The sequence below is a fragment of the Equus przewalskii genome, chromosome 25 (genome assembly GCF_037783145.1).
Source record: "Equus przewalskii isolate Varuska chromosome 25, EquPr2, whole genome shotgun sequence".
Taxonomy (NCBI): Eukaryota; Metazoa; Chordata; class Mammalia; order Perissodactyla; family Equidae; genus Equus; species Equus przewalskii.
The window spans coordinates 19,425,225-19,438,280 of record NC_091855.1 but is presented as its reverse complement, the minus strand read 5'-3'; the positions used below and the strand labels follow the sequence as shown (position 1 = coordinate 19,438,280).

The 13,056-nt window shown below is 48.5% G+C and overlaps 1 protein-coding gene across 1 annotated transcript; it reads right to left on the bottom strand.

The window, feature by feature from the left end:
* Positions 1 to 7,197: 7,197 nt before the first annotated feature.
* On the bottom strand, positions 7,198 to 9,333 carry VRTN (vertebrae development associated). The gene has a single exon (XM_008516424.2). It carries the CDS (start codon positions 9,331 to 9,333, stop codon positions 7,198 to 7,200), a length of 2,136 nt encoding a protein of 711 aa, XP_008514646.1.
* Positions 9,334 to 13,056: the final 3,723 nt, after the last annotated feature.

Sequence of the window (13,056 nt, the reverse complement as noted above, 5' to 3'; positions counted from 1 at the left end):
TACATCTCAAATATTGCATGGAACATACTTATACTAAAACAGTTATTGTTTATGGGAAATTCAAATTTAATTGGGTATCCCTTATTTTGCTTTGCTAAATCTGGCAACCCTATCCCCAAGACAAGGATCTGATGGGTTTGGCCTATTCCCATCCAGTGCAACAGCTTCCAGCCCAACAGGAACTTCCCTCCTCCTCCTCTTCTTTTTCCTTCATCCTCAGTCTGGCCTGGCCAAGAGTGAGCCAGTACCCAGCGCCAGCCTTTCCACTGCAACCCACACACGGGGTCCCTGGCATGGGGCCCAGGAGGAAACGCTCAGTCTCCCACTCCAAATCCACTCATAGCTTAATTCAATAAATATTTTCATGCACCTACTGTGTGCCAGGCCCTGTTCTAATCAAAGGGATAAAGCCTTGAACAAGTCAGATGATTTCCTGCTCTCTGGGGGTTTGCATTCCAATGGGGGGAGACAATCATCCAGAAAGCAGCTGTTTCAGATGGTGATGACAGCTGTAAAGGGATGTGGTAAGACTGACTGGGGCCCACCTGAGGTGAGGGGTCAGGGACGGCCTGAGTGCATGACATGGCTTTGATTTGAAGGACTGACAAGAGTCAGTTATGTAAAGGTCTAGGGAAGAGAGTTCCTGGAACAGAAGCGACAAGGGATGTCATAAGCATATCTGGGGGCACTCCAGCACTTCTGGTAGATTTGCAGGATTTGCCAATTTCTGTGGTCTAAATACTCCATCGTAGCCAATTTCAAGCTACCAACGTAACAGGGTAATTTTTAGGAAGCTTGTATTTTAAATGGTTTCGGGCCTCATCAAAGTGTCAGGGCCAAATGGTTGTATCAAATTCCTGCTCATTTGGGGTTTTTCCCAGCTCCGGGCCTTTCATGATCGTCATCCCACCCTCCCTCACTCACCCCTCAAGGGTGTGCGTAGGAGTCTTTTAAGAGGCTCTTCCAGAAATCCTTCCCCAATTCTCAAGCAGAGGCAGGCTTGCTCCTTCGTGCCCCATAGCATCATTACCTCCCTGTCACAGCTCATAACATAGATCAAGGCCCTGGTTCGAGAGACTGACTTTGAAAACCAAAGTCTGATTGCATAGAAATGTCTTTCAGTGGCAATTTATGATGGTAAAAGAGTTCTGTCTTTATCTCTCTAATAAAATGAATTAAAATTATCATCTAAAAACCTAAATGAAGACATAAAATTGCAAATGACACTCACTGGACCTCTGAGAATCCTCGAACCTAGGATGGAGAACCAGTTATATAGTCGATGTTTATAAACGACACCAGGCACGCTAGGTCTTCCCGAGCTTTGTAACCTTCCTCTCCCGCACCTCCACGCCTCAACAAATGTGGACTGAAGGAATGAATGAATCAAGTAGCAAGTATCTTGAAACTATCAGCCTCCCTGCTGTCCCCACGAAGGTGAGGGCTGAGGATCAGCGGACCCCACAGCCATCAGCACCTGTCCTGGGTACTGCACTGCAGCCTAGCTAGGCCCCTCTCCATGTCCGCCAACTCTGCCCAAAGTCAGAGGGCCTAGAAACTGAGCTTGGCTGACGGTCAACAGACACAAGCCACACAACTGCATTGGCATCCCTTCTGAGTAAGGCTGGGCTGAGGGCAGGTGGGACGCAAACCCACTCAGGCCTGGGCTCTCTCCGAATACCTCCCCGACTCCAACAGCCTGTGCTTTCTCTCCTCCCGGACTCTGGCCTCCCACCAGCCTGCATCCTGGGGGCTGCAGTGTGGACCAGGTGAGGCAGCCCTCCTGTCCTCTGCCATCCCATGGTCTCCTCAGGCAGAGGGTGATACATGAGCAGCTGCCTGCCCCGTCTCCACATGGCTGTCCTATCTAGGTCCCCCCCCCACCCCCCACCTCTCTCTGCCTGGCAGGGAGGAGCTGCTAGAATTAAGCGGATTTCATGCTATTTTCAAAGTCATTTTCCATGGAAATTTTTTTTTTATATCGTTAAACCTACTTTTCTGCTGCTCCTCATCTCCTAAAAGCTTCCTCCTCTTCCATGAGATAAACCAGTAATGGCAACGTTTAGGAACCTGCTAGTGACACCCTACAGGCAGCCTGGGGTGTCGCTAGCCAGGGTTGGGGACAGGAAATCACACTAGAACCTTCCTGCTAGAAGTCAGGCCAGTGAGCTGGGCAGACAGCACCCGGGGCCAGAGTAGGCTCCCCATGCACACAAACCCCAAGCTTTGCTTCTCGGCCTCCCAGCCCTGTCCTAACAACTGCCTTTGTCAGATGCCTGTCCCTCAGCTTCCTATCCTCCCGTGACAGCCACCAAACTGGGGTGTTTTACCGCCAATGACCAGGGTCGTCTGAGGAGCAATTGAAGCATTTCCCAGAGACCCCCATGCAGCTTACACTTCTCAAAGAGTTGGCCCTAAAGGGGGCAAGGACAAGCTATGAGATGCCAAAGCCAGCATATGCTTCCTTGTGACCCTAGTGCACTTTTTTGTACATCATATTGTGTCAGACCACAGGTACCAGTAAACCGAGGCCTTTTCAAGGACAAGAGTTGAGGCCAAATGGCTCTGCATCCTCAGCTTACAGACCAGGGCTGAGTCTACCATGGGCTGCTGGATAGGGGCCTATTACATGTGCCAGAACCTTCTGTGAGCAAGACTGATCCAGTACCTCAGCCACAGATGATTGAACCAGACTCACGCCAGCAAATGGACTCAGATGTGACCTGGCATGAGAGCTGTGCTCAGGGGAAAGGATGAGGATGGCCTGGGCCAATCAAATTCTCTTCTCTGTGATAATCCAGCAGTGTGGAACCATGTGAAGCCTGCAATGTTTCTAGGGTCCTGCTGGGATGGAGATGTGGGAGAGAGAAAATTCTAGGATGACACCCAGCTTTCTGAACAGTTAAACTGATAACCTGATGCTGGCAGCAATCAGGGTAAAAATTACTTGAAGAGCAGGTTGGTAGGGAGTGGGGGAATGAGCCCAGATTGGCAGTTGGTGAGATTGAGGTGCTGGTGGAATATACAGGAGGGCAAGTTGAGATGGAGGTGCATGCTCAGGGCCCAAGAGCCACCCAAGGGCCTGAGTGCTGGATGCCAGAGAAATATTTCAGGAGCAACCTCATGCATCAAGGTAAAGAAGATGCGGGCCGGCCCCATGGCCGAGTGGTTAAGTTCATGCGCTCCAATTCGGTGGCCCAGGGTTTCACCGGTTCAGATCCTGGCACGGACATGGCACAGCTCATCAGGCCACGATGAGGCAGCATCCCACATGCCACAACTAGAAGGACTCACAACTAAAAATGCACAACTATGTACTGGGGGGCTTTGGGGAGAAGGAAAAATTTTTAAAAATTTTAAATCTTAAAAAAGAAAAAAAAAGATGATCACCAAAATATAGGACCCCTGCCTCCAGAGGATAAATATATAAACATGAATTTTTTTTAATTGTTCACATTTTACCTGATTTCTTTCTCAGGGTAAAGCTTTATATTCAAAATGTTTAGAACCAGTTGTCAGTTTACAATGGCACAGACTGTGAAGACGTACCGCTAACCTTACATATTCTGTTTTCTCCCTTTATTCCCACATTGTTCATTTCACTGGAATTCCTTTATGAATCTGAGATAGAAAATGGTACAAAAAAATACAATAATTTCAACAAACGTCAGCTTCAAAATCAGCATTAAGTATTCTTAGCAAATATGGTCACTGCTTAGGTATTTCTGCTTTTCTAAGCAGATTATAAAGGAAATAGCTTCTCTACACAAGAATAACTTAACCATACTTATAAAACCTTTTCCAGACCAATAAATATTGACATTTTTATCTTATTTTTTTTTTCCAACAGAGACTAAAGTATCTCCCTGTGGGTTTGGGGCTCAGCGCTGGCCTCTGACAAAAGGACCTTTCAGTCTTGGGGCAGGAGTGTCTTCAGTCCAGAGGGTAACCTTGAGCAAGAGTCTCCTTGGACATTAACTTCCTCCTAGAAGACCAGAATTAGATTCCCAGGGGTTCTCACACTGCACGTCATTGTTACCAATAGCAAATGCTCATCTAGCACTTGCTATGAGCCAGGTACTATTCTATAGGCATTACTGTAATACTCGTTTTACAGATGGAGAAAGAGGCCCGGCAATGTTAAATAACTCGCCCTTGTGTGTATTCCGCCTCTCCAATGTCCATGTTTAGAATCAGTAGGTCTGGAATCCACACTCCTAAGAAGCTCCCTTGAGGGACTGCCATCCAGGTGATTTTTAGACCCCATTGTGACACACTGCTCCAGGCACCAGATCTGCTCTGGTTCTGGGAGCGCAGGGGAGCATACAGGAGAACCCCGAGCCCCAACCAGGGAGGTTCTCAGGAAAAGGGTGGTGCCACCCTCTGACTGCCAAGGCAGTAAAGGGGTAGACTGGGGGTTAGAAATAGCTAGATAGGGCCATGCCTACTGGGAACCCAGAGATGTTGTCTCTTGCTGCACCACATTGCCACCTGCTGGCTGTAGGTGGCCATCTCAGGCCAGGTAAGAACATTACTTGTCCAACCCCTTCACCAGATGTTAAGGGACTACCAAGTGACTACATTGTTTGGGGGTTCAGTGGAGACGCCACAGATCTTAAGACAAGCCATGACAATGCTGCATGGTTAGCACTATGGGAGGTGGCAGTAGGTAGTGGGGAAAAATGAGCTAGAGGTAGGTAGGAACCAGACCGGTAGGCCTCCTTAGAGTTTGGATTTTGTGCTAAAAGCAAAGGGAAATCCAGCATGAGTCAGATTTAGGTTTTAGTAAGATCATTCTGGCCTTTGTTGGGAGGATGTAATGGACAGTTTGAATGAAGGCAGAGTCAATTTGAAAACCATATGAGTATTGGGATGAGAGCAGCCACTGGCCTAGATTAGGGGGTGGCCACGGCGATGGAGAAAAACGGGCAATGAGAAATATTTAGGAAGTAGGATTGATTAGGTCTTATAAAACTAAATCCCAAAGGATAACAACAAGAAAATCCTAGTGGCCCCATTTCATTCATTCCTTCTTTTGACAAATTATAGCACCTACTGTGTGCCAGGAACTAATTTGCCTGCTGAGAATGCAGTGGTGTAAGCAAGTCAGGAAAAAGTCCTGCCTTTCATGGAGCTTATGTTCTAACATAAGGGGGGAGGTGGGGAAGACGGGCAGCAGTGGGGCGGTGGCGGGAATAATAAGCAAACAAACAAGAAGAACATCAGATGGGAATAAACGCCACGTAGAGAATTTTAAAGGGTGATGCGATAGTGCTATTGAGATCTGAATGGTAAGGATCCTGCCCTGTAAAGATGAGAGGGAAAAGCATTCTAGACCAAAGGAACAACGCAAAGGCCCTGACAGCAGAAGTAAGTGTAGCACATTCTGATCAGAATCAGCCAGTGGGCTGGGGTCTGCTGGGTCAGTCAGGGGCCAGGTTAGGAAGGCCTTTGTAAGGCAGCGTAAGGGATTCTAAGAGGGAAGGGAAGCCACTGACACATTTTAAACGGGAAAGTGATAGAATCAGATTTCGCTTAAAGATCTCTCTGGCTGCTCTCTGGAGAATGGATTGTATGGGGCAAGAGTGGAAGCAGGGAGACAGGTAGGATGCCGAGATGTGGGCCAGGTGGGATGATGATGGCAGCAGCAAGATGGGGAAGATTCTGGGCATACTTTGGAGGCAGAGTCAACAGGACTTCTGATGGATTGGATATGGGGATGAAAAAACAGCAGAACCAAGAATAACTCCCCAAGACCAAGAGGATGACAGCCCCTGTAGGAAAGCTGGACAGGAGGAGAAAGGGCCCAAGAGAACTCCTTCCCCACTGACAACACATCCCAGCAAAGAAAGGCCTGGCCTTAAAGCTCAGCCCCACTGGAGGGGACAGGCAAGTTAACCACTCTGGGGCTCAGTTTCCTTGCCCGTGACTGGGCCTTGCCTGCCTGGGCACACGGCCAGAACTAAATAGAATGAATACCTGACACAGACTTGACCCTCGTGCTGGCCTGGGCCCTGAGCACACTTAGTGGGGCAGTTTTCTCCCATTGGTGGGAAGTATCTTTCCAGGCAGCCATAGCCTGGCCCCCAGCTGGGAGAGCACCTAAGGTCACTTCTAGATCCAATTCTAAGCAGAATTCCCAGAGTAATCCCTTCTACTCCTCAAGCCCTGGACCTGGGACCATCCCATCAAAAGAAGTGGTCACTCTCAGTCCCCTTAAACCAAAAGGAAATGTGGGAATGGGCAGTCACATCCTGACAAAACAAATACCAGAGACCATGGGCTGTGGGCACCACATCACTTTATTTCTTTGGTTTTCCGACTTCACTCTTGGACAATGCAAATTCAGTCTCTCACCTGCCTGGCTGCTGTATGGTCCCTCACTGAAGATAGGACACAGTCTGTGAGGAGAGGCTCTGCACAAAGACGGGGGGTCGTCAAGAGCCAGCCAGGCTGGCAGAGGACTGCAGGGTCCACAGCAGATGGACCAAGCTCCGGTAAGCAGAGACTCGAGGCCCTTGCCCCTTACCACACTCCTTGCAAGGGACAGGCCAGCCCCTCAGTGATCCAGCTCAGGGCCCTCCATTAGAGGCCATCCTTGATTCTTTCTATACATCCCTGCTTCTGCTCATGCCGAGCCTGGCACCCTCTCCCTTGTGGATGTCAGACAGAAGCCATTGCTCGCTCCACACTTGATGGCTAATGTTCCTTTGGGAAACATCTTGAGTAAGGATGGTGCCAACCGCCAGAAGGAACTGAAGACATATATTTGCCCAGAGGGACAGATGGCCATACTATAATATTCCTCCTGTCCCCGGGAAAAGCTGAAAGCAGCTTTAGCTAACCAACCCCCCTCCAGACCACCACACACATGCAGCTTCCAACACCAGCAAGGGGGCCCAGCCAACCCACTTAAATCAAAACAGAAAACTAAAACCAAGACACAATAAAAGTAAGAATGGCAAACAACTGAAGTGAACATCTCTGGTCCTGCAGCTCTCCACAGGAGACCAGATGGCTGATTTCTGGCTCTCTCTGCCCTGGAGCCAGGAAACAACACAAATCTGCCCTTGGATTCAGGATAGACACTGTGGGAGCAGGAACAAATGACATCCTGGCCAAGCCAGGGAGCAACTCAGGTCCCTGACCCTCTCCAACCTGGTCCCCCTTCCTCCCAGCTCCCTTCACACCTCCCTGTCAGCCATCAACCAGGGTGAGGCCATCATAGAGGGCGCGCTTCCACATGTAGTAGGTGGAGCGGGCAGTGAAGGGGAAGAGGGCACTGAACTCCTTGTAGGAGGGGAAGCTCTTGGACTGGAAGCGCTTCTGCAAGAACAGCTTGGCCTGGGCCTTGAACTTTGTGGTGGTGAGCATGTCCATCACCAATACTTGGCCGTCCCGGCCACCCGCCACTGCCACCACAGGACGGCTAGACAGGGATCCACTGTGGGGCCGGCCCTGGGCTGTGGCCGCCCCTGGCAGGACCCCCTCTCTGGAAGGCCCTCCCTCAGCCTTCCCTGGATCCTCTCCTGGAGAAGCCCCCACCTTTGGGGTCCCTGCAGGTGGGGTCATGGCAGCTGCCATGTTCCTGCCAGCTTCTTTCTCCCGCTTCTCCCCTGCCTCCTGCACCCCTGCTTTGCCCAAAGTGGAGGCCTGCATCTGAAGTTTGGACAGGCTTCTGGGCCAGCCCCGGGCAAGACTCTTCCAAACCCAAAAGGCAGAGGGTGACAGGCTAGGGTAGCGGAGGCGAAAGCGACAGAAAGGAAGATGCCCACTCAGCACCTGCTTGCGGGCAGCCCTGCGCAGACGCCTCTGCCAACGGGACAAGGGCATCCTCAGGGGCAGGAACTCCCGGGGGGCAGGTGGCCCCCGACCCATTGCTTTCGCTGCCCCCTCTCCCACCTCACCCTTCCAAGGGAGTAGGGCCTCCTCCCCAATAGACGTAGGCTGGGGACTCCCAGCCACTGGGAGGGCTGGTGGCGGCTTGAAGGTGGGGTTCCTTCGGAGGGCCTTTCGGCGCCAATTGTAGTAGGTGGACCGGGAGATGCCAGGGAACCTGCGTTTGAAGCAGCGATAGGGTACCAGCGTATTCAGGGAGATGCAGTGCTCCAGGTACAACTTGGCCCGTTGCATTAAGACCATTCCAGGGCTTGACACGGCCAGTGAGGAGCATCCGAGCCCCTCGACAACCTGCTCCTCTGGCAGCTTCTCCAGCTCCTCCATCGCCAGTGCCTCCTTGGGAGCCAGGGCCTGGCAAGCACCAGAGCCCAGCAGCTCGTGCTTCCAGGCGTAATAGGTTGAGCGCGAGATCTCAGGGAACCTCTGGAGGAACTGTTGCAGAGGCACGAGGCCCCCGCGGTGGAAGCTGTCCTGCAGGAAGTGCTTGGCCGAGAAGCGGGTAGCCACCTTCTGCCGGTGCTCCTGGGACTGCCGCCGCCAGCGGTAGAAGGTGCTCTTGGTGACACTGTAGCGCTCACAGAGGTGGGAGTAGCTGAGGCCAGGCTCCCGGTTGAGCAGCTCCAGGGTCTTGGCCGGTGGCGGCAGTGGGGCCAGAGCTGAAGGAGCTAGGGCCGGGCCGGTAGTACCTTCAGCCTCCACCTCCTCCAGCCCCACCACAGGGGCAAAGTACTGGTGGCGGAAGAGGTGGCTGGTGAGCGGCTGGCCAGCCCACATGATGTGCAGTGTGGCAGGTGTGTGGTCACAGCGGCGGGGCCGGATGACACGGTTAAAGTAGGGCCGGATCTTGAGGTTGCGCATGGGGTAGATGGAGTAAATATTGCGCTGAAGGACAGAGGCGAGGGCGTACAAGTGCCACACATTGGAGAAGCTGCTAGGAAAGCAGGTAGCTTTGACATCCGCGTCGAAGATGGCCTCCAGCGTGGCAGACGGCAGGCTGGTCATCTCAGGGGACTCCTCGGAACACAGGGAATAGCGCACGGCCTGCAGCATCACCTTGGAGTCAATCATGCCCTGGAGGTAGTAGTGTCTGTGCAGCAGCATCTCCACCACAGTCCGGGCCCGCAGCTCCAGGCTGAGGCCTGCGTCACCCCACAGCAGCATGCTGACCGCCTCAAAGAGCAAGCTGCCCTCGCCCTTGCACATCAGCGGCAGCATGTTCCGGGGAGCATCCTCTGGATACAGGCTCAGGGCCACAGGGTCCACCTCCAGCACCTGGGGGCCGGGGCCCCCCTCCCGGCAGGTGGGGAGAGTGAAGGAAGACAGGACCTGTTTGGCCTCGAGGGCAGCACCCACAAGACCCTCCAGGCCCTCGGACTCCACTGCCTCTTGCAACTCCTGCAGCACCTGCTGCACCAGCTGCTCCCGAGATTTCATCCTATCAGGGCAAAGAACAGAGGGCAAAGGTCAGGACATGGTACCCAGATGACACCCAGCAATGGTGCCCTGTCCAGTCCTGCACTTTCTCCCTCAAGATAATGTCCATCCACTCCCATTCCCCCAGAGCAAATAACGGCTAAGTGCCTCCTGGGGTCTGTTTCATCACTCAACATACTGAGGAAGAGCTTAGTCTCCGGAGCCTGGCTTTTGGTTTGGCTTCATTTTTGGCACCTGGACAGGGACTTGAACCCTGGACCTTCAGAGTCTAGCTTTGAATCCTGGCTCTGATATTAGCCTGGGCAAGTCACTTAACTTCTCCTTGCTTCTGGTTCCTTTTGTGTAAAATGGGGATAATAATAAAAATATCTGCCTTATAGTGTTGTTGTGGGCATAAATGAGACAACGAGAATAAAGGATGGAGAAGAGAAACATATACACACACACTCTTATATATCCAGGCTGAGAGGAGTTCCTGGCACATAGTGAAGTACTACGGAAGCGTTAGCTATTATGGAGTGTTAACTAATACTATATATTATGTAATACAGTTATAAAAGCTGTACCTCTGTACCTGTTAAACGCTTACAATCACATAGAGCTAAAACCGGTCTGCCTTTCCCTACAACAGTGATTCTCAAGTATGGTCCGTGGACCCTATGGTCCGTGGAGTTCCATGAGACTTTTTCAGGGGGTCTGCAAGTTAAATTATTTTCATAAGAATACTAAGATTTACAAAGATAATTTAACCCTAAGTTATTATTTGCCTTTTTCACTGTGTTAACATTTGAGTAAAACTGTGGCACATTAGCACGAACTGAGGCGATAGCATCAAATTGAGTCATTAAGTTCTTCACCCCCCTGTACTTGCAGTTAAAAAAAAAAAAAAACTAGTTTCACTCAAGAATGTCCTTGATGAAAACAGTAAAGATTATTATTTTTATTAAATCACAACCCTTATATACATGACTTTCCAATATTGGGAGTGACAAAATGGGGAGTACTCCTCCAGCATTTCTGCTGCATACTAGAAGCGTGATGAATGTCTCACACGGACGATTGTTTGGGTTGTACGATGAACTAACCACTTTTACCACGGAATATCATTTTTACTTGAAAGAAAGATTGAGAGACATTAATCATTTAGACTTTGGTATATTTGGCAGATATTTTCTCAAAAATGAATAAGGTGGCCTGTCACTTTGAGGAAAACTACTATTTGCCACCAGTGAAAAATTTTGAGCTTTCACTTGAAAATTAGAATTTTGGAAAACCTGTATCCACTACAGAGAACTTGACAGCTTCCCAATACCTAAAGACTTTTCTGATGGGATCAGCAGTGACACAAACAAATGCCACGTTTTATTCTGTGTAATGGAATTGTCAACATTTGGAGATCTGCAGCACACAATGAACTGTATTTCCCAAATAACCAACGAGCGATGTCACAAAGTCACGCAGGGAAAGATCCACCCAAAGTATAAAAGAAAGCAATGGATTTTAATATAATCGGGTACAAAAAGTACGTGGCTATTGTTTCAGATTCTACATTACAACTAAGCTTTGAGAAACTGCTACTTGTTGAGTTTTGGGGTAGCTATCAAATAATATCCACTGAAAAAACTATCAAAATACTCTTCCTTTTTCCATCTCCATTTCCTGGATGAAGTTGGGTTTTCTTCATATACTTCTACCAAAACAATGTATCATGACAGATTGAACGTAGAGACAGACATGAGAATCTACTCATCTTCTATTAAACCAGATATTAGAGATTTGAAAAAAAAAAAATGTAAAAGAATGCACTCTTCTCACCAAATTTTCTTTGTTCTGGAAAAAGTTATTTTTCACAAAAACTGCTATTTGTTACTATGTAATGAGCATATTTTTAATAAATAAATTTTCTCAATTTCTGTTTTACTTTTGAATACAAAATATATTGATAGATGTAACCTATATAAACAACAGCTCTTCAGGGTCCTCAATTTTTAAGAGTATACCGGTTTGAGACCTGCTCCCCTGGAACAAAGAGTCTTACCAAAGTGCGGCAGCAGCCTAGCCACTGGGCTGACATAGATCTGAGAACCAAGATTTAATGAGCATTTACTATTTGCCATGCACTGTCCCAATCCTGACAGGCATCCTTAAAGGTAGGCACTACTATTATCCCCAATTTACAGGTGAGAAAACTGAGACCATGGACGTTAAGCTAATTTGCCCAAGGTTACACAAGTGGTGCAGCCAGTACTCAAAACCAGATGCTCCCTAGGGCCTATGGCTCATCTACTCCAGTTTAAACTGCCAGCCACCTTTTCAACACAAACTCATCATTCTAATTACTGGTACATTTTCAGTGTTGTATTGCAAAGCAAAGTAATATTCCTTCAATGAGAAAGATCATTATCCTTTCTCAGATCTTTGTTCTCCGAGTTCCATAAATTGCTTTCGACTAGCCTTAGGTTTAAAAATTGTGTTTGGGCGATCGGCCCCGCGGCCGAGTGGTTAAGTTCTCGCGCTCTGCTTCAGAAGCCCAGGGTTGGGTTTCACTGGTTCTAATCCTGAGCGCGGACATGGCACCGCTCATCAGGCCATGCTGAGGCGGCGTCCCATATGCCACAACTAGAAGGACCCACAATGAGGAATAAACAACTATGTACTGGGAGGCTTTGGAGAGTAAAAGGAAAAAAATAATAAAAAAAGATTAAAAAAAATTGTGTTTGGATGGAAACGTTTGTCACTTCATCTAACTGCACATTTAAAAGGATGTGTTTTGCAGACTTAAAAGGGATGTGTTTGAGTGTAAATTATGGTTCAATAAAGTTGAAAAAAATTTTTAAACACCAAAGGAATTTTACTTGCTACGCATAAAAAAGAAAGCTTTTTAAAAACTGGCCATTAGAATTACCTTTGGATCAAATTTCTTGGCTATCTTCTTTTAAATGTGTATATTATGACAAATCTGGCCCAACCTCTCACCAAATTTCTACTTGTACCATATTATTTGACCCTGTTCTTTTCAGTACTTTGTTACTTTTTTAAAAAAACTATTCGTTTTCTTTGGACTCAGGAGGGAAACTTTTATCGGTCCTTGGTAAAGAGAGCACGTCCATACACGACAAAAAATTGAGCCCCGAAGAACAAACTGTGTACACACAGAAGAGCTTTTAATTCTGGCAGACAACAAAGATGCTGGGTTTTTGTTTTTCTTGCGTATCACTTGTTGATCGCTGCCGTACAGCTGCATATAAATGAGCACTCTGCCAGATACTTCCCAAACGAAATTATGAAGACAGCCACCACTGACCTACTGCTTCTTATGCCTTTAGTTTAGGTAATTCAACGAAAAAATAACAGGGAGCAATTAATCTAAATTGTGTGGGTGATTCTTCCTGCCCTCCCATTCAATGAGCCTCCTTGCTGAGCAGAGTGCGGTGTTCCCTTGGGTGATTACAAGTTTCCGTGGGCCTTACATGGGGTGAGCATTTGGATTTCAGGCTTTTTAGAGGTAATTTTGCTTCTATGTGGTTCTCACCTTCCCTCCACGTGAGCTACAACTTCATCACACCTGCGCCATCACTCCTATATCACACCTGGAGCAACGGAGGTTGGGCATTAAATTGAATAACTTTTCCAAGACAACACAGCTATTAAAGCGACAAACCTAAGACCTGACTCCAGAGCTCCCTCCTAATCATGTTTAATTCCACCACCTAGGAGAATTCA